At 40.1% G+C, this 21,919-nt stretch overlaps 2 protein-coding genes across 3 annotated transcripts in view; one reads left to right on the plus strand and one right to left on the minus strand.

Annotated features, from left to right (window-relative positions):
- The window catches only part of AZI2 (5-azacytidine induced 2), a 36,652-nt gene extending 17,787 nt beyond the window's left edge, over nt 1-18,865 (minus strand). The window contains exons 1-2 of one of the 2 annotated variants that reach the window (XM_019946877.3): nt 18,352-18,858; nt 524-744 (exon numbers count right to left, since the gene is read on the minus strand). In XM_019946877.3, coding sequence (XP_019802436.1) covers nt 524-739 — 216 coding nt within the window. In that variant the 5' untranslated portion in view covers nt 740-744; nt 18,352-18,858. Of the gene's footprint in view, nt 1-523; nt 745-18,351 lie in introns of both variants that reach the window. The other variant, XM_073810924.1, reaches the window with a different exon arrangement.
- A 227-nt stretch (nt 18,866-19,092) lies between these two features.
- ZCWPW2 (zinc finger CW-type and PWWP domain containing 2) overlaps nt 19,093-21,919 on the plus strand; it is a 139,071-nt gene continuing 136,244 nt past the window's right edge. The window contains 1 exon segment of the mRNA XM_073810930.1: nt 19,093-21,226. Coding sequence (XP_073667031.1) covers nt 21,159-21,226 — 68 coding nt within the window. The 5' untranslated portion in view covers nt 19,093-21,158.

Below are 21,919 nucleotides of genomic sequence, written 5' to 3' on the forward strand. Positions count from 1 at the left end.
GTTTCTGCATTAAAAGGTGTAAACAGAAGACATTACTTCATCAGTTAAATGCATTCTTATTACGTGTGTTCAAGAACAAAGGAGAATGTTGAGGTAAAGATGTCAGTCGTGGTAAAATTTTAGTACTGACGAAAACGTTATTAAACATATCAGAACAATGTTCCAGGAACTTCTTCCTTTGACACTTCATTTCCTTTGTTGGTATATAATTTTTTGCACATATTAAAAAATCCTGAATAAAATACATACAGCTATGAAGGTAAGGCAATCTGATAAAAAGAGGTAAGAAAAATATTTGAACTTTAATCCCTTCATGTTGTTAATCCTATTCTGCAAATATTCACCAAGCACTATGATAAGTGAAACACAGTAGGCTAAGTAAAATGCCCAGGGTTTTGAGATTAGCAGTGAGTTATCCTTAGAAATTTGGTACTCATGGAAGACAGAGCAGAAAAATATTTAAAATTTCAAATGCTTTGAATTATTAAGTCACAAACATAATGAAGGTAAACAGATAAATTACCTTTTCTTCCAAAACTCTTATTCTTTTTTTTAAGAAAGAGTTCTCTTTCTCTGAATCCTTAAGTCGTTTTTTGATGTCTTCATATGCAGTGACAAGGGCAAAATGTGAAGCAACAGATTCATCTCCTGAATATATTGAGACTGGAGTCACTGTATCTCTCCTATGGGCTTTTTCATGATTCAGAATGCAGATATCATCTTCTACCAGTGCATCCATGACAGCTATTTAAAAACATAAAATAGAATGTCTCATTGAATAAATGAGCAGAAAAAAGAGGGTATATTTGGAATAATGTGAATATTGGGGAAATGTTTTAAAACTCCTATTTCTTTTTCATTTTTTTATTGAGATACAGTTGATGTATAATACTATGTAAGTTTCAGGTGTACAACACAGTGATTCACAATTTTAAAGGTTATATTCCATTTATAATTATTATAAAGTATTAGCTATATTCCCTGTGCTATACAATATATCCTTGTAGATTATTTATTTTATACATAGTAGTTTGTACCTCTTAACCTCCTACCCCTATCTTGCCCCTCCCCCATTCCCTCTCCTCACTGGTAACCACTAGTTTGTTCTCTATACCTGTCTCTTTGTTATATTCACTAGTTTATTTTTTAGATTTCACATATAAGTGATACCATACAGTATTTGTCTTTCTCTGTCTGACCTGTTTCACTAAGCATAATACCCTCCAAATCCATCCATGTTGTTGCAAATGGCAAAATTTCATTCTTTTTTATGGCTGAGTAGTATTCATTCCATTGTACATATATACCACATCTTTTTTTCTCCATTCATCTGTCAATGGATACTTAGGTTGCTTCCACATCTTGACTATTGTAAATAGTGCTATGAACACTGGGGTGCATGTATCTTTCTGAATTAGTGTTTTTACTTTTTTTGGATATATACCCAGGAGTGAACTTGCTGGGTCATATGGTAACTCTATTTTTAGTTTTTTTGAGAAACCTTCATACTCTTTTCCATAGTAGCTGCACCAATGGCTTCTTGATGATAGCCATTCTGACAGATGTGAGATGATATCTCATTGTAGTCTGAATTTGCATTTCTCTGACGATTAATGATGCTGAGCATCTTTTCTTGTGTCTGTTGGCCATCTGTATTTGGAAAAATGTCTATTCAGGTCTTCTGTCCATTTTTTAATCAGGTTGTTTGTTTTTTTGATGTTGAGTTGTATGAGGTATTTACATATTTTGGATATTAACCCCTTATCGGTCATAACATTTGGAAATATTTTCTCCCATTCAGTAGGTTGTCTTTTCATTTTGTGGATTATTTCCTTTGCTGTGAAAAAGCTTTTAAGTTTATTTAGGTCCCATTTGTGAATTTCTGCTTTTGTTTCCTTTGCTTTAGGAGATAGATCCAAAAAAAAATACTGCTATGAATTATGTCAAAGAGCGTTCCGGCTGTTCTCTTCTTTATGGTTTCAGGTCTTACATTTAAGTCTTTAATCCATTTTGAGTTTATTTTTGTATATCTTGTTAGAGAATGTTCTAATTTCATTCTTTTACATGAACTGTCCAGTTTTCCCAGCACCAGTTATTGAAGAGACTGTCTTTTCTCCATTGTATATTTTATTTAAAAAAAGTTTGTTTTTTACTTAAGTATAGTTGATTTGCAATGTTCTGTTAGCTTCAGGTATACAGCACAGTGATTCAGTTTATGTATATATAATATGCGCGCGCACACACACACACACGCGTGTTACGTTTGTTTTGCTTTATTTCAGACAACATGAATACTAAGGGAAGGTTTTGTTTGTTGTTTTCAGGGACTGGTCTTCCATCATTGTCTATTTGCTTTTCTGATTTTATAACTGAAAGCTTCCAATTGCTCTCAACTAAAGTCAGAGTTTGGCATGTCCAGTGATTTGTTTATATCTAGGATTATAGGAAAGTTAGGCAAAAATAAATGTGTTTACTACAAATCTGAGTAGTTGAAACCTATGATTCAGTCATTCTTCACCAACACCAATTTAACAATTTCTAACCATGTAGGACAACTCCTTAAGTTAGATTCTTTGCCAGTTTATCAAGAAAGTTGAAAAATACCCCAATATGCCCCCAAAATGGCAGATCCTCATAACCATAATTAACTCCTGCTGCTTCCAGTACAAAACTGCACTTTCTCCTAATGATGGATAAAGAGTAAAGTTTTCTTCCTCTGAACGGTTTACTTTTTCCTCTCTGGATTCAACTCTGTTCCAAAATAACAGTAAACATCATTCGAATCACATTGCTAGTAGCTGAAATCCTCATATTTCCTTTCCAAAAGGAAAGTATGGGTTATTCCCATACTGCAAACCTCAAGTAGGCATATGTGTCTCTATCTAACACTCTTTCACACACACATTATATCTTAAAAGAGGAACCAGCAGAATAAGAGCACATGGCTAGTTAAGTGATAGGATACAGTCTAGCTTAAGGAGAAGTAAAATTGTGCCTATCTTAGACATCTGACTTAAATCAAAATATCTTACTATCCAACCAAATGGACAGGATTTATTCAACTGGAATCATTCTTTTTTTCCCTAAAGACAGCTGAAAAACAAACTGCTCTACAGAGTTGAAACAGATGGTGTCCCACAGTTTGTGCACTTTGAGGATCCAAGCCTATATGCTTTTGCTTTACGCGAAGTTCTAACTAGGTCAGCAGTGTGACTTCCTACTCATTCATTTTTATCATGAAACAATCATTTACTCAGCAAGGAAAACCCAATGTGGGAGACGGCTGTGCAGTAAAATAATTGTTATGCCATAAAGGGAAGTAATATATTTGAGATAATACAGAATGCTAAAAGGATTGAGGAGTGGGGAGGAGGAGGAGTTTTTAAAGAAGGTACAGGGAAAGATCAAATGACTCTTAACCCTGCATTCTTAGGTGAAGAGCGTGGTTATTTTTATTGTACTTTCTGTACTTAAACGTTAACAGTTTGCTAAGTTTCAGCAGGGGTAACAAGTTCAAGGGCCTGAAAGAGTATGCGGAAAAAGAATGAGGAGGGGAATGACAAGAGATGAGATTGGAAAAACAGAATGGAGACCAATGGAGATCGTCCTTTACGATAAAGAGACTATAGGATTTGGTCCCTATTCTGTGGAATTTAAGAAAAACCTGGACATGATTCAAGAATGTGAGGAATACTTATACAGCAACTATAAAATATATTCATAATCAAATGTAGTATTGTGCTAAGTGTTTTACAAATGTTATCCCCATTAACTCTCATGATTACCCTATGAGGTAGGAAAATCTTATTACACCCATTTCACAGACGGAAAAACTGGGACCCATAAAGGTTATGAAGTTTAACCAAGATCAGCACAAAAACTTGGATTTCAGAGCCCGAACTATTAGTACTTTTCCCTCCCCAATGAATCTTTTTTTTTTTTTTTTTGCGGTACGCGGGGCCTCTTGCTGTTGTGGACTCTCCCGTTGTGGAGCACAGGCTCCGGATGCGCAGGCTCAGTGGCCATGGCTCATGGGCCCAGCCGCTCCGCGGCATGTGGGATCTTCCCAGACTGGGGCACGAACCTGTGTCCCCTGCATCAGCAGGCAGACTCTCAAACACTGCACCACCAGAGAAGCCCACCCAATGAATCTTTTACACACTAAATTCATCAAGAACTACAAAAGTGGGAACCTTTTGGAAGGTTTTTAAGTACCTTATATGGAAGGGAGTATAATGATTTAACGATGTTACATTTTATAAAGTATGATAACTGGTCATTTTTAGGATAAAATGCATAGTCAGATTGCTTATTTTATATACTTATATCTGTTGCCTATTTTATTTATAAATCACCCAAATTTGCATATGGTCTCTCTCTAAATACAAGAAAACATTATTTGCCTAAAAAATCTTTTTTCAAGTTTTATATCATTATTCTATATATTTATTCTATATACTATAAACATGACTTGGAATGCACTGTCCTAAAAAATTGCTTATCTGTCTTAAAAAGTATATGAGAAATAGCCAAGCACACCAAAGAGAAAATCCACTTGCATCACAGATATGCATCAAATTTTGTTTTAATAGTTGTCATTTAAATTTGTTATGAAATGAAAATGAAAAATTTAATTTCTATCCTTGCAAAAATAAATATAAAATCACATAAGTATCAGAAATATTAATGCTTATCATATTACTCCATACACACCCAACTTCTGGAGATTAAAAGCTGCAGGGCCAGGGAAAATGAGATCTCAGAAAGGTACCAAATAATAGAAGGCAGATATCCCATTGTATTTATTACTATACTGAAAGGAAAACTGCTAGCAAAGTAACAAAATAGGCTATGTGTAACCTTTGGCTTTATTGCTTATGCAAGCATCCTTCCTCAACCTTATTTCTACAGAGAAGTAAAGGGAGCTGCAGTAGCCTAACTCACAGTAAAGTAAGATTCAGCTTTATATACTTTGTGATGAAATGCCTCTTCATGGGTATCCAAAGTATCTGGCCCGGAAAATTTGATTTTCTGCATAAATGGTAAAAGCCTAATTGGCAATTATTAGACTTAAACTAGACAAAGCTAGCTTTAACATTCCGAAAATTTATACTGTATCTAACCTTATTTACCATAACTTAAATTATCTTAGAATAACAAACCTGTGTTTACTTTAATCTTTAAAAAGTGAGTACAATGAGCAGATTATTATCAAAGATTAGAATGATCAAAAGATTAGATAGTATTTTAAATAGCCTAGCAGGAATTGATAATATTAATTTTTAAAACTTAACAAATGTCAAAAATATTATCCCAAGACAAGATTAAGTGGGCCTCTCTCTATCATGAAAGTCAATGATAAATGTATCCTACAGGAACATGAAACACAAAAAATGGTCTTTTACAAGAATATTCTAAGAAACTGGAGCTGACCTAGAGCAGTGTTTGCAAAGTGAGGAATGGACAACTGCCTTAGAATCATTTAGAGTTCTCTTCAAAACTACTGACTGCTAGGCTCCAGTGCAGATCTATGCAAATCAGAATGTTGGGGTGAAAATCATCAAACTGAACTGTCAGTAATCAGTCCATGTGACTTTAAGTCCCATTCCAATTTAAGGACCGCTACTGTAGTGGAAACAGAGCTAAGTGGATACTACATGATTTACAGAATCCCGATGATAACTAGTACTCTTAAACATTTGTGGGCATGGTTAGTTCTATGTTATCAGTTGGTAAACATCACCTAACTTCTGTTTTTTTTGAACATCTTTATTGGAGTATAACTGCTTTACAATAGTGTCATCACCTAACTTTTGCATGGAGATTTTGTTCTTATTACAGAAAGTTACTTCATATTCATCATTTCATCTAACCACAATAATATAGGAGGATGAGATATATTTATCTATAGACAAATAAATTTATATATAATTATGAAAACATTTTACATATTTGGCAATTAGATTTTGTTTCTTTTCAGAGGTTTACATAAGAGAAGTACAAATTAAGAGAATTAGAAAGGACTGAGGTGAAAGATGTTGACAATTGCTGAGAACAATGAAATTCCCAAGAACAATTAACAGTTGTTGTGATCACCCAATTCCAGTGTCGGGGAGGAGGCATTTCCACACCATCAGCAAGCAATGATCTGGACACCAGCTGGGTGCCCTACAATTCAACTCAATTCTGACACTATCTACCTAGAGATGGCATGGGATTCCACACGTAAAGGTCTCAGTCCCACAAGACTTCCCTCTACTTCAGAAGCCAAAGGCAAGCCCAAGTTGCTACCTGTACTTCTGAGGGACCAGCTGCAAAATGGAGGTTCCAATGATTCCCTCCAATTCAGGATGCCGATCAGCAAGTCCAGGTTGTTACCTGTACTTCTGATCAACTGGCTGTAAATCTGAGGTTCCCACAACCTTCTTGAATTTGATTAATTTGCTAGAGCAGCTTAGAGAACCAAAGAAACCCATTTACTTACTTGATTACTGTTTATTACGAAGGATATTAAAGGGTATGAATCAACAGCCACATGTAGAGATACACAGGGCCAGGTGCTAACAAAGGAGCTTCTGGCCTCCTGGAGTTTGGGGCCAGCATAGTGGCATGTGGAAATGTTCTGGTTCACCAACCTGGAAGCTCTCTAAACCCTCCCCTCTTTGGGTTTTTATGGAGGCCTCATTACATAGGCATGACTGATTAAATCACTGGCAACTGATTCAACATATCTCACCCTCCCACCCTCCATCCCCCTGGTCAATGGGACTGAAAGTTCTAATTCTCTAATCACCTGGTGAGTTCCCCTGGCAACCAGCCCTCATCCTGCGGTGCTTTCCAAAAGTCACCTCATTAACATAAATCCAGTCAAGGTGGAAAGTCTCTTCTTATAAGTAACAAGATATCCATTTATGTCACCTTGATGGCTCTGAAAAGGTTTCAGAAACTGAGGAAAAGAGACCAAATATTATGGCAAAAGATGCTCCCATGGCTCTTTTCCCTCAGATAATTCCAAGGGTTTGGGGAGCTGTGAGCCAAGGAACCATGGATGAAGACCAAATGTATATGAGAAGTATATTTTGGTCAGCTGAGTGACCACATATGTTTTTCTTACAAATCACAATATCACAATATTAATGGAGAAAGATGGGCACAATCTGCCAGATGAGGTGGGTAGAAAAGAGAATAGTAGTTGCTGAAGGCTAGGGAAGAGATGTAAAAAGAAGAAGAAAAAAATTCAAACATTATTAATCAGAATTCATCTTAGGAGACCTTAAATTTCACTCTTTTCTACAATCAACATTGAGAGGACTTCAGCTGAGGTATGCTATACATACTGGGGTGTGAGAGACTAGAAAACATAGAATTATTTTCTGACACCAGATTAGTCTTTTTTCTAGGAAAAAAATGATTATCCTGTCGTATTTAATCATCTTAATATTTCCTATTTATTGCTCACTAACCATATGACAGGTACTAGTGCTTCTGCATAGTAGGGGAGAATTCACCCCCCCCCCCAAATATGTCTCTTTGGTTATGTTCTAAGAAACAAGAGAGGTGGGGAAAAACTGTGAAGACCAAGTAGGAGTTACCGTTTTGTAAGAAACATTCACATTTTTAAGGGAAATATCCATTTGTAAGGGTGTTTCCCTCTCTCTTCCAGAAAGCGAGGATGACCAAATGTCTAGAAACTCTTATAACAACCTTATCCTTGTTTACTGTGCTTATTCTAGGAACCTCCCATAACTGACTCTTCCTCACCCTTAACATCCCCTTTTGTCTTTAGCTGAGAATGGTAATACTTAAGGCGAGGGCTTTGACCATTTTGGCAAGTTACTCAGTTCTCCTGGGTCTCTCCCATGTATACTTATTAGTAAACTTTTGTTTCATTTTCTCCCGTTAACCTACCCTCATGTCAATTTAATTCTTAGACCAGCCAAAGGAACGTGGAAGGTGATAAGATAAACTTCGTATTTTATGGCAAGACAAGAAAAATTTAAACATAAAAGTTTTCTCTGCCCCTTTGGACCTCCTCCCTCCCCTTTAGTGTGTGTTGTGCATCAGCATTAACCAGACCTCCTTAGGAGATAACTTCCTTCTTAATCTTTAAGGGGCCACGATGACCCCATGACCCACTGCTCACTTTTTGTACTTGGCAGATCTGGATTGTATAAACTGTCAATAACACATCATTTAGAGTATAACCCTTTGTCTCAAAAACATGTAACTGTGCTTTGACCTCTAATGGGTGGAGCAGCCCTCAGAGCATTCTAAAAGACTGTCTCCCAGTACAATCACCAGGTTGGCTCAAATAATATTTCCCATTTCTTTCTTAGATAGACTATTGATTAATCTTTTTGTTGACATCCATGTCTTACCACCAGAGGACACCTGGTGTCTACTGTGAACCAGTGCTCAGTACCAGCATGGGCTCATTAAGCCCCACCAGCTCAGATGTTCTGATGAGTTCTGATATTCAGATCTCATTACTTTTAAGCGATGATCCTACAAATTTTATTCAGGCTGGAGTCTTAAGGGTAACCGGTGCATTTCCCAGACAGGAGACCTAAGGGGATCTGGGCTGGGCAGGAGGCCCAGGGAAACATAGGTGGCTGGGTTTTTGTTATAGTTAAATTTTAAAAAACAAATTAATATATGGTCTGAACAAAACTTCTGCTAGTGAAATGAGAAACTGAATTAATTCAGGTCTGAAGAACAAGGGACATCTGCTCCTTCCAGCCACAAGGTATTCTCAAGTGACTGAGAACCTAGTGTAAGTATCTGAGGATCAACTCTCGTGATGTTGCAGTCCTACAGGGGAAGGGGAACCCACTACAACCATTAAATACTGCTCTTCCAGAGGTGCACACTAGAAAGACTGATTGTCTTGTGCTCTTGATGCTGAAAACTCAGCTTCTTGTGCACCAGTGCCAAATCGAATCTCGGAGACAGTGTTCTGAGTGAAGTAGAAGAGAATAGCTTTATTGCTTTGCCAGGCAAAGGGGGACAAAGCAGGCTCCTGCCCCAAAAAACTGTGTGTCCCCACCTGGGAGGATGTGATGAGTTTATAGCAATGGTTCAAGGGTGAGGTTGCTGATAAGATTAGGGTGTGCCTCCTTTCATCTGGTCTCAGGTAATCTGCTTAATGAGCTTCTCTGGTTCCTTTAATGTAGTCTCAGGTGGTCTTTCTCTGGTATGAAGAATGCTGACATTTTAAAGAGCTTAAAGACATTGTTATGTGTATCCCTTGAGGGGGAACCAGGACCCTGCCCCAAGGCTGCACAATTGTTTCTTGGCTGCTCCTCCCTCCTCTCTGCATCCCCTCCCTTCCTGCATTAGTAACTGTTTGAATCTGCCCTCTGGAACTCAGGGAGAGTCATGGAGGCCGGAGTTAAGAAACAGGGTACAGGAAGGCTTCTGTGCCCAGGAGCCCCACAGTGTCCTACTCAGTTTCACTCTGAGCACTCTCAGAGGCTTTACTGGGGGAGGGAGAAACCGAGACACGTAGAAGAGTAGAACTAATCCAAGAGTAACTCCTCAGGGAGCGAGAGAGAAGCAGCACACATCCCATCCACCTTTCTATCCTCAGAAAGTTGTTCAGAGCATATCTCATATCTTAATTAGACTACCAAATTCATAATGGGAAACTGTGCCTTAAAAGCCAAACAGCTCCTAGACAGACTGCCACCTATGGGGATGCCAGCTGGGTTTACGTATGCTTGCAAGTGCTTACTTAATTGAGAATTAAAGGATATCCTGCCCTAAAACGGCCAAGATGGGGCTCTTTTTTGGCTTTCCAAAACTGATTTTTGCATGCACAGTTAAAGAAAGCCAGCAGAAGCTAAGTTCTTATCCTGTCAGTCTCCTGGAACACTGCCTACAGGGTCTACTGGAAACAAGAGTGGTAAGAGTTTTTCCCATTTCTAAAATTAGATTAGCATGAGAAAATATTTGTAGGGCTAGCTCCTCAGTTCCTTTGAATTAGAAAGACTTGTAAATTTGAAGTTTTAGAGAGCTCTCATCTTAAATTATTTTATCTATTTTAATTGGTATGCAGAAGCCCCAGAAGGCTTCAAAATGCCAAAACAGCTTCATTGAAAGATTTGTTGTAGAAAGCTAATGCAATATTAATGTTATAACAAGTACCTAAAATAAACAAAAAAAATCCTTTAAAGACTGATGATCCCTGGTCGGGAACTAAGATCCCGCATGCTGTGCAGCATGGCCAAAAAAAAAAAAAAAAAAAAGACTGACATAACTACTGCTCTCCTCTAACCTCCCTTCAAGTACTCATTCTAGTAATCCTCTGTCTGAATTGCCTTCCACTCTGAAGACACTATTAAGTGGTTACCATTAGAAATGGAATCACCCGAGGCTATAAGTAAGCCTGTTCAGATCAGAGGCCAACTGAGGGCCACAGTTAAAGAATTTCTTAAACCCAGGGAGGATCCTCAAAAGTTTCTGTAAATAGATTACCAAGATGCAAGGCCACTGGTTTGACTAAACTGACCAGAGCTGATATTCAGAGCCTGATAGGAATTTTTTTTTGGCATTCTCCTCTAAGCTCAGTGAGGGAAAGAACATTCCAACATAGGTGGATGGGTAGGTCTTGATATCATTGCTGTGGCAATCCAATTCTTTGAGTAATTAAAAACAGGTGTCTGGGCTTCCCTGGTGGCGCAGTGGTTGAGAGTCCACCTGCTGATGCAGGGGACACGGGTTCGTGCCCCGGTCCGGGAAGATCCCACATGCTGCGGAGCGGCTGGGCCCGTGAGCCGTGGCCGCTGAGCCTGCGCGTCCGGAGCCTCCGCAATGGGAGAGGCCACAACAGTGAGAGGCTCGCATAAAAAACAAAAAACAGGTGTCTTTTTTTTTAAATTACAAATCCAGTCTTTACAGAACCAGAGGTGTGGCTCAACAAACAATTTAAAGCCCACCAGTCCTTTTACCACTCCCAAAACCTCCCTTTGGTTTTTGGCTAAAACACCACTGGTTTCTAATCTGTGCTTTCCGGATACAAGGAAACCTTTCCCCTCTAGCTAATTATGATTTACAGCAATTTGGTAAATTACACCTTTGTAAGTAGAATTGAAACATTTATCTTTTCTCGCTATCCAACCATTCCCTCCAGAAATTGGAAACTCTTAGGTTCCTAGCACCTTTATCAGGTAAATAAGGAAGGCCACCTCCTGATAGGTACAGGAATCTCAAGGTATTTTGGGGATCTCAAAAAGAGAGAACTTCACCCAAATCTACAGATATTGCAGGCAGAATCTGTGGCAAGCCTTTGGTGTAATTTATCTGGCCTTGAGAGGTCTTTTAAAGGTTTAATCTAAGATTCCTTATGAATAGTTCCAACACAGCCAATTTATGGGTCTATGTGGTCAATTACAGACTTATTTCGCAAACAAATTAATATGGCTATATTTGGTAGAAATAAGGGTAATTTTAGAGAAAAAGATTATGCTTCAGTGGATATTAAATTCTAGTTTTGCTAAATGAGGCTTTTTTTTAATATTTACCGCCTAAGACTCACTTCTTAGATGGCTCCTTGTTGTTATGCTTTATTACTGTAAAGTTTAATTGAATTATTAAAACAATACTCTAGTTTGTTTCTAAAGCTGATCACAATAATCTATTTTTGGATGAAGATCAGATTCACCATGACCTGCAACCAGGAGATTATGCACACTGGAAAAGACATAAGATAAAAGACCCTGTACAGCCATGTGGGACGGGGCCATATCAGGCTTCCTCTCCTGAATGAACTATAACTCTTGTCTCTGACACCCGACTTTGACTAACTAGGACCAGCACTACCAGACCAGAACAAGAAGACAATGACATCTGAAGTAGACAGCTGACACAAGATGACCCAGGCCTGCACACTATTACTTTGACAATTGCTCACACTTTTGCTTATGAATCCAATGTATTTCTTCCCTGGGCTCAATCATTTGCAAGTTTCAAAAAATTAATCCAAACAAACCATAGGTTTGTGGACCTAAGTCCAGTACTCCTAGGTTTCCTTGGAGGATTTCTCCTCTCCAAGGCTCTAACTGGATGGCCCTATTTTATTTTAGAAGAAACTCTAGTATTGTGCAAGCTACACATTACCTTCAACATCACTAAGTGGGACCCTCTTACCTGGCCAATTAATGACACCTGTTCTGAACATGCCCAAAAACACTCCTTTTCACGAGATGAAAAGATATTGGGTAGCTCCTAATGGGACCTAATGGACTCATGGAACAAGTTTATGGCCTTGGCTGTCTCCAGGATGGTTAGAAAGATGTGCAACTGGTTTCCCTTGGGCTAAAGGTCACCTATGGGTAGCCTTGGAAACAGCCATTGCCAATTTGCCTTTAATGCTAGTGTGCTGGGTTTCTATCACTTTTCCAATAGTATGACCATTTGGCCGAGATATTTGTTAACTCATAACACATATGAAGAGTCAAATTTCCACTCTGAATACTCCTCTCTCCAGTTTAGAAAAAATACTAGGAAAATGTTATGATTTAGGAGGATCTTGGCTTAAACGTTTACTACTGACACTGTTACTCCTATTGTCAATCCTATATAGCTCTCTATAAATTAATGAACACGCACAACGCACCTGTAAGGTAGAATTGGCATAAGTCCTACTGGACAACTGGAATTGACCATTAGTCCTTGACAGACATCTCACTAGTACCACTCCGTAAAACAAGCTATTAAGACCCAACACCAAAGGACATGATGGACCCAGGGCACATAAGCAACCACCCTGGTGGCATAAGGCAACCAAATATTTGATCACCTAATGCTATCAAAAGATTAAAGATCAAAAGGGGGAACTGATGAGATAAAATTTATATTTTATAGAAAATAAGAAAAATTTAAACATAAAATTTTTCTCTACCCTTTTGGGCCTCCTCCCTCCCTTTGGTGTGTGTTGTACATCTGCATTAACCAGACCTCCTTAGGAGATAACCTCCTTCTTAATCTCGTAAGAGGCCACAATGACCCATGACTAATTACTCACTTTGTACATTTAGATCTGGATTGTGTAAACTGTCAAAAATATGTCACTTGACATATAATCCTTTGTCTCAAAAACTTATATATAACTATGCTTTGACCTCTAAGGGGCAGAACAGTCCTTAGAGCTTTCTTAAAGACTGTCTCCTGATTATAATCCTCAGGTTGGCTCCAATAATATTACGGTAGAGGAAAATTTCTTCTGGACAGCATGCATTTTCCTACTTCTCAGGTAGGTATTATTTTCCTAATTTATAAACAAATCTTAGAAAAATTAAAATACCTTACCTACACCTACATAAAGAATCAGCAGCAAAGGTGGGAATGTGAACCCAGATAAGCCATCTTCCAAATTTATGCTTTTAATACCACATTCTGAGAGGCAACACAAAATTGATTCTTATTTTCCCAATAAGAATCTGGACAAGGCAGAACTCAGTGGTAGAAAGAACAATGGCCTGAGATTCAGAAACCTAGACTCTAGTCTAAGATCTGCCACCTTTATTATTGATTAGTTTACCTCTCCAGATCTAAGTTTTCCCACTAATAAAATGCCAGGGTTGAACTACATCACTGAGATGCTGCCCTTCCTATATTGTGAAGGCAAACTTTTAATGCAAATACAGTATGGCAACCTAAACAGATAGAAGGGAATTCACTTTTACCAGGAACTGAGTAAAAGATATAGTACACATATTATGCCAACACCAAACTTGACTAGAAAGGTATTGTCACCACAGGTGAGCAAACAGAGGCTCAAAGAAGTGAGGCAAATTTGTCTATACTCACACTGGCAGTATGTGACAGAGCTAGGGTCTGAATCAAGGCCTATTTAGTAGGCTCTTTCCTCGACTTTACATTGCCTCCTGAATTGAATCTTATCTAGAATTTTCATCATCTTTCTACCCCTCAAAAGCCAGACTATCCCTGTGCCCACTTCTATGGAATAAGGATTAAGTCTTACAGAGAGAAACCAACACCTTTCCCTTTTTTTAATGAAATAATTAAGGGCAGGAATGAGCTAACTGGTTTATAAAGAAGGGACTGTCAAGTGCCATTTTTCAAGATACTATGTACCTCAGCAGTCAAATGCCCTATAATTCAGTGAGTGCCCAAAAATGTACTCAGCACCAGATATAGAGTATGAAAAACCCCACTTTCATTTTTATAACCCTCACCGAGTTATCTCACTAACTGCCTACCCACTAACTGCCTCCATCTAAACAACGAAACATAATATTCCGACCCTTTAGCCAACTCTTATTCTGAGTACTAGTCGCAGATCTCCTAACTCTAACATGAATTGGAGGCCAACCCGTAGAACACCCATACATAATTGTAGGCCAATCAGCATCCATCTTATATTTTCTCTTAATCCCTAGTGTTAATACCAGTAACTAGTCTTATCAAAAATAAACTCCTAAAATGAAGAGTCTTTGTAGTATAACAAAATACCCCGGCCTTGAAACTGGAAAAGGAGAAACTCACACCTCCCTAAGACTCAAGGAAGAAGCATTAAACCTCACCACCAGCACCCAAAGCTGAAATTCTACATAAACTATTCCTTGAAAAGGTTTATTGTAGAATAACCACCAGGCTACAGTACTATGTCAGTATTGAAAATAATTTATTTTATAATACTTTTGTTGTGTAAGTCATATACACATGCATGTCCACATATCAATAATAGCGTCTTCCTGTAAATGTATACATATACATGCTATGTATTACTGTGCATTCATTTATTTTCCCCACGAGCAGTTAAAGGTCATATTAAATTTTATTAATTTTACATATTACATAATATTATTGATTGTACATAGGACATGTCATTAACGGTGATCTTTATAAGACATCTGGTTCTTACTTCAGGAACATTTTAACTTAAAATCGTCCACTCGTTCCCCTTAAATAAGACATCTCGATGGGTTAATGACTAATCAGCCCATGCTCACACATAACTGAGATTCCATACATTTGGTATTTTTTATTTTTTTGGGGGGGCCTGCACAGACTCAGCTATGACCTTAAAAGGTCTCGTCACAGTCAAGCAAATTGTAGCTGGACTTGTATGTATTTTTTATTTGACTAGCACAACCAACATGTGCAATTAAATTAATGGTTACAGGACACAGTACTCCATTATTCCCCCCAGGCTCAAAAAACTGTATCTCGTAGTGGATCAAACCCCCCTTACCCCCTACAAAACTAATCTGCTTAGATATTCACCACCCCGCTAGACAGCTTCGTCCCTAGATCTACGAACAATTTTTTTCATAAATCAATACTAAATCTGATACAAGCCCCATAATGAAATTATACGAACATCTTTTACACCCCATGGGTTAATGTAGCTTAAATTTTTTCATAAAGCAAGACACTGAAAATGTCTAGATGGGTGGGCTTCGCCAGCCCCATCAACATAAAGGTTTGGTCCCAGCCTTACTATTAATTCTTAACAGACTTACACATGCAAGCATCCACATCCCGGTGAGAATGCCCTCCAAATCACAAAGATCAAAAGGAGCGGGTATCAAGCACGCTACACTAGCAGCTCACAATACCTTGCTTAGCCACACCCCCACGGGACACAGCAGTGATAAAAAGTAAGCCATGAACTAAAGTTTGACTAAGTCATGTTAACTAGGGTTGGTAAACTTCGTGCCAGCCACCGTGGTCATACGACTGACCCAAATTAATAGAGACACGGCGTAAAGAGTGTTAAGGAATCATACAAAATAAAGTCAAATCCTAATTAAGCTGTAAAAAGCCATAATTAAAACTAAGCTAAACCACGAAAGTGACTTTAGTACAATCTGAGTACACGACAACTAAGACCCAAACTGGGATTAGATACCCCACTATGCTTAGTCGTAAACTAAATAGTCACAAAACAAGACTATTCGCCAGAGTACTACTGGCAACAGCCTAAAACTCAAAGGACTTGGCGGTGCTTCATATCCCTCTAGAGGAGCCTGTTCTGTAACCGATAAACCCCAATTAACCTCACCAACCCTTGCTACTTCAGTCTATATACCGCCATCTTCAGCAAACCCTAAAAGGGAGCGAAAGTAAGCATAACTACCATACATAAAAACGTTAGGTCAAGGTGTAACCTATGGGATGGGAAGAAATGGGCTACATTTTCTATACTAAGAACACCCCTTATATCCACACGAAAGTTTTTATGAAATCTAAAAACTAAAGGAGGATTTAGTAGTAAATTAAGAGCAGAGTGCTTAATTGAATAAGGCCATGAAGCACGCACACACCGCCCGTCACCCTCCTCAAGTATCACAGCAAAGCCCCAGCTCACTAACCCATGCTAAGCAACTATACGAGAGGAGACAAGTTGTAACAAGGTAAGCATACTGGAAAGTGTGCTTGGACAAAACAAGATATAGCTTAAACAAAGCATCTCGTTTACACCTAGAAGATTCCACGATCCGTGTACATCTTGAACCATACCTAGCCCATAGCCCCTCCCACCGCTACTACCATAAACTAATCAAATAAAACATTCACCATACATCTAAAGTATAGTAGATAGAAATTTAATCACCAATGGCGCTATAGAGAAAGTACCGTAAGGGAAAGATGAAAGAAATATTAAAATTAAAAAAAAAGCAAAGCTTACCCTGGCTACGGAATCGTAAGACTCTTTCTGGGTTAGCACAGGTATGAAAGGCAGTCTACTTCTTTTCATTCCTTTCATAAATAATACATCTCAATGCAACTGAGCATCTTCACACACTAAATGTTACTAGTATTAGTGTTATTTATTCTCTAATAGTGATATGACAACTGTATTTTAATCCAAAATATAGGTACCAAAAGAAAGAAAAAAATTAAATGACACTGGTTTCATTACTTCAAGAATTATGAAGTACTTCCATCAAATCACCTTATTTAATAATCATGACAATGCTTTATGCTGGCATGTCAGGCAGTGTGCTTTGACTTTTAGGGGAACTAGCTCATTTGTTCTCCATAACAATTCATTAAATCTACATAAGACCTACGAGGTGAGCACGAATTTCCTTATATCACAGATGGAGCAATTAAAACAGTGGAAGCGGGCTTCCCAGGTGGCGCAGTGGTTGAGAGTCCGCCTGCCGATACAGGGGACAGGGGTTCGTGCCCCGGTCCGGGAAGATCCCACATGCCGCGGAGCGGCTGGGCCCGTGAGCCATGGCCGCTGAGCCTGCGCATCCAGAGCCTGTGCTCCGTAACGGGAAAGGCCACAACAGTGAGAGGCCCGCGTAAAGCAAAAAAAAAAAAAAAAAAAAGTGGCAGCCAGTAATGAAAAAATGGCTAGCTGACTCTAGAGCTGCAAACTCTTGGAAACTATGCTTTGATGCCTTGTAGAGAAAGATTATTCCCATTTTAGAGATAGGGAAAATGAATTTTGGTTTCTTAGGCAGCGTCAAGTGAGTGGTAAATTCAGCACTCAGATTCTGAGTTAATGTTCTGACTTAATCCAGTGCATTTCCCATTTCACTACAATGTCTCTTTAACATTAAAACCTTACATTTGTGTACAACTTTCCATCTTAGAAAAACATAGCATTAAAATTTAACAACCCTGTGAAGGATGTACCATTCGTAACTTACAGACGATGTAAGGAGTGATCACAACAGGTTGGTAAATTAGACACGGTAAGTTTAGATAACTGTAATGTAAATCATGTCTTGAGATCTTATTCAGTCAAATTTAAAGCTCTAAAAGTAAGAAAGCAAGCGTCTTCTATGTTTAAGAGGCAAGGATCAATTTCAATCCTAGTAGGTTGTCTTTGATCATCTCAGCACATCTCCAATATATCCTGGAGCAGTTTGTTTTCATCTGTATTACAGTTTCTGTATTTTCTCTCACTTATAAGTATCTGAGTTCCTTGTTTGTAGAGACGAGGGACTCAGCCTACCTGGCATGTAGTAGCCACTCAACAAATGATGGAAAACCATCCTGAAAAAACCTAACATTACTGTTAGCCCTCGGTGATGTACAGGGGTCGATTTACATCACCCCAAGCAGGACCGTCCTAACCATACGCCCCTCTTTGGTATCCGATTTAAATGCAGCCCCAATGAATGAAATAAAACTGCAGGCGCCACGGTAAACCAGAGCACGGTAAGAAAACAAGCACTAGGGAGAACCGAGGACCAAGCGGGGCCCGACCCGGCTCGCGCGAGTAGACGCGGTCGAGGATGCCGGGCGGGCCGCTCCCTGGTCCAAGGTCTGGAGAAATGACGCGTCTCTCCGCACCGGCGACGGCAGCAGAGGGTGGTCCCGGCACCGCCCGCGCCCCCGGGCCGGCCAGAGCGGGTCACTCACCCCGAACACAGGCTCCGTGGGGCCGCCCCCAGGGCCGCCGAGTTTCGATTCCCCAGCGTTTGGAAACGGACCAAAAACAAACCGGGTCGCTAGGGGTCACCGCGGGCTTCCTGTTTCCTCAAAGACAGCGCCGCTTCCCCGGCAAAGGCAGCCGCTCCGGGAACGCCGCGGAGGGACTCCCATTTCTCCCGCCTCGGTGGCGCCAGGGCCGGCGCCGCCGGCCAGTCGGCTACAGCCCGGGAGGCTCTGGAAGGAGGGCCGAGCCAAGGCCGAAGGCCGAGCCACCGCCGGAGAAGGCCGGTTACCCGGCCCCGTCAGCGCCCGCCCTAGCCCCGCGCCGCACAGGGGGAGCGCAGCGACGGGGCTGGCCAGGAGGGCGTCCTACTCACGACCGGAAACGGGGCCTCCAGTAATCCACGGCTCGGAGCCTGGGCCGCGCAAGCAAACCGGAAGTCAGGCCGGAGGAAGATGGGAGGGCGTTCGCCAAGCCAGTGCTGGGGCTGGGTGGGGGAAAAGTGCGCAGAAAAGGAGGGCGCAGCGTACTACGCGCCCCGTGAGCCTCCGCCGCCGGGTGGGCGGGGCCGGGGCGTGCTACGTGTCGTGAGCATACGCAGCAGGGTGGGCGGGGCCGCGGCGTACTACGTGTATAGTGAGCTCCCGCGACTGGACTGGCGCGGCCCCGGCGACGCGGGAGGCGGAGGTGGTGCGCCAGTGTGGTAAGAAGTTATCCGCCTTGGCGGAGGTTGAGTCGCTGGCCTCCTACAGCGCCGTCTTTTTCCCTCAGCGTCCGCTTGGGGGTCCCCGAACGCTGTAGCGCGTGTTGGCTCCGCATAGTAGCGCTCTTGTGGGTTTCTAGTTCTCGCTTAGCCGTGGCCGGGAACTGGGGACCCGTGACGATTCGCGCCTGCGGGGGAGCTGTTAACAGCCCGACTAGTTTCGGGGCGTTGCTCCGGGTCCCCTAGTTATTCCGCACACAGCTCTTGTTAACATTGTGGAAGCTGTTGACTTCGGAGGGTGGTACCGGCTGCGCCAGGTAGAGGATGGACAGGCCTGAGCTGTGGCGTCACGAGTAGTTGAGTTGGGGGCCGTCCTTGGAGGTCGCAGGCAGACGGAACCCCTCCAGCTGTAGGCCTATTTTTGATTAAACGAATAAAGGAGAAAATGGTTAATTATAGGGCATTTATCCTTACTGACTGCCAGTTAGCAACAGTGATACTCCTCCCCAGCCCTTTCGACTAAGGACTTAAATATTGTTGGAGTCAGTGTTATGTTGGAAGATGTTTCTGCATCAATTTTTTTAAAAAATTAATTAATTTTATTTATTTATTTTTGGCTACGTTGGGTCTTCGTTGTTGCATCTGGGCTTTCTCTAGTTGCGGCGAGCGGGGGCAACTCTTCGTTGCGGTGCGCGGGCTTCTTTCTCATTTCGGTGGCTTCTCTTGTGGAGCACGGGCTCTAGGTGCGTGGGCTTCAGTAGTTGTGGCACTCAGGCTCAGTAGCTGTGGCTCTTGGGCTCTAGAGTGCAGGCTCGGTAGTTGTGGTGCCCAGGCTTAGTTGCTCCGCGGCATATGGGATCTTCCCAGACCAGGGCTTGAGCCCGTGTCCCCTGCATTGGCAGGTGGATTCTTAACCACTGTGCCACCAGCGAAGCCCCGCATCGCAGTTCTAATTCATCAACCAACAGTCAGCTCATCAAGAATGGATTCGGCTCTAGGGTTTACTTTAAAATATTTTTCTGTTGTTGTTAAGCCTCTCATTTTGCTTTAGATTTAAGTGAAAATTTACAGCTGTTATGAGCAAAGAGCACAACTTAAAGTTGACATGACATTTAAAAAATACTTTAAAATCTGTATTAATGTAATCATTTAGAAAGATCCATTCACTTCAGTTTATCAGGCTGGGACGTAAGAGCAGTGTTTTTAATATTTTGGACAAGAATCTTTTTTCGATTGGCTTGGTAATGCGCTTTACAGAATAAAAGCAAACCACCAAGAGGTATATTTTGCCTAGTTTTTGAAGAATGCTAACAAAATCGGTTGAGGCACCCCAAAATCATCAAAAGTAAAACGATAATCTGGTTTCTGATTTGTAGATCTAGAAATGTTGAATCTTTACTCACAATTTAGAATAATTTGAGACTTGTTGAAAAAGAAGGAAAATTCATTTTTATCTTTTCTCTCTGAGTAAATAAGATGACTTAGCTCAGTATTTTACTATATGTGATCAGTCTGTTTTCGTTTTAATAATACACACTTCCCTATTATAATAATGAAAAAAAGTGGGTCTTATTAACAATACTATTTGCTTATTCAGAATGCATAAGCCTATCAATTTAGTCAAGTAAAACATCCTAATTTTTTTTTGCCAGGGAATGGGGGCAGGGAGAGTCATACCCACGGTAGGTTATGACAAAATGTAATACAGATATTTGTTAAATTGAGCTGAAATGGTCACTTTCTATCCACTTATGCATCCGCTTTAATTAAGTTTAGCAAATAAATTATTAAAGAAAACTTGCCACACTTATGCTTTGTTATAAGCAGAAGTTGAAGTTTTATTACAATCTTGCTGTAAGGAAAAAGACCTCCGATAAGTCAAATAAAAGATACAGTCTTGGTAGGGACATTTTATGGGAAAAGAAAATGGTTAGATAATTATCATTAAAGTAGATAACAGAAAGAAAGGAATTTGGGGGACATTAGACTCTTAACTAATAGTCAATTGCTTAGGTGAGTGGATGGTTTTCCAGAGCAAATCTTAATTCTATTAAAGTTTATTGGAAGGTTGCTTAGGCTTTTTTTTCAGGAATGTTCATTTCACCGCAAGAGAGGAGTTGTGAATTACAGTCATCCAAAAAAGCATCTGTACCGGCCAGGTTTGGGACAATTTTTTTTAAACCATTATTACATCTTCTATAACTACAAATGAAGTCTGAAATTTTCAAAACGATTCAGGTCTTTATAAACATATACTTGACACAAGGCACTTTTTAAAAGGTCCTGTTTTACAGGTTGTGGTAAACAAAAAAATAGGTAACACAAGATATTCTCCCCCACCCTGTCCCGCCTTCTCCCATCCTCTCACCAAGGTCCTGATATTTTCCATCAGGAGCTGCTCCTGAAGGATAGAGTGAGGACTGGCTTCAGTGAGATTCCCTTTACCCTGGGGTAGGTTGGATTCCAAAACAATATCTGAACAAAGAATATAGGCCCTGGCACAACTCTTGACTGTGGCTCAGCCTCCTTCTGTTTTTAGGCAACTGTGCATCATTAGAGCTGCTTCAAACCTTATTTTTTGTTTAATTAGGCACTATGTTAAAACAATGAAAAAAAGTGCTGTTGTGTTTTGTTTTTTTAGTGGGAGCTATATATTTCTAAGCTGTGACGAATATTTACTGTTAGAGGAAAGAGAATACATCTTTTGAGGAAAATTTGTAAAGCGAATTTTGGGTTAGTGATTTAAATTTTATATTAGTTTAATTTGATTAAATCATACCATCCTAGAGATCATGTTTTCTGTGTCTCTACCCTGTGTTTTGTGAGTACTGTGTACGTGTGGCTCTGCAGTG

This window comes from Tursiops truncatus, chromosome 10 (genome assembly GCF_011762595.2).
Source record: "Tursiops truncatus isolate mTurTru1 chromosome 10, mTurTru1.mat.Y, whole genome shotgun sequence".
In the NCBI taxonomy this organism is placed as follows: Eukaryota; Metazoa; Chordata; class Mammalia; order Artiodactyla; family Delphinidae; genus Tursiops; species Tursiops truncatus.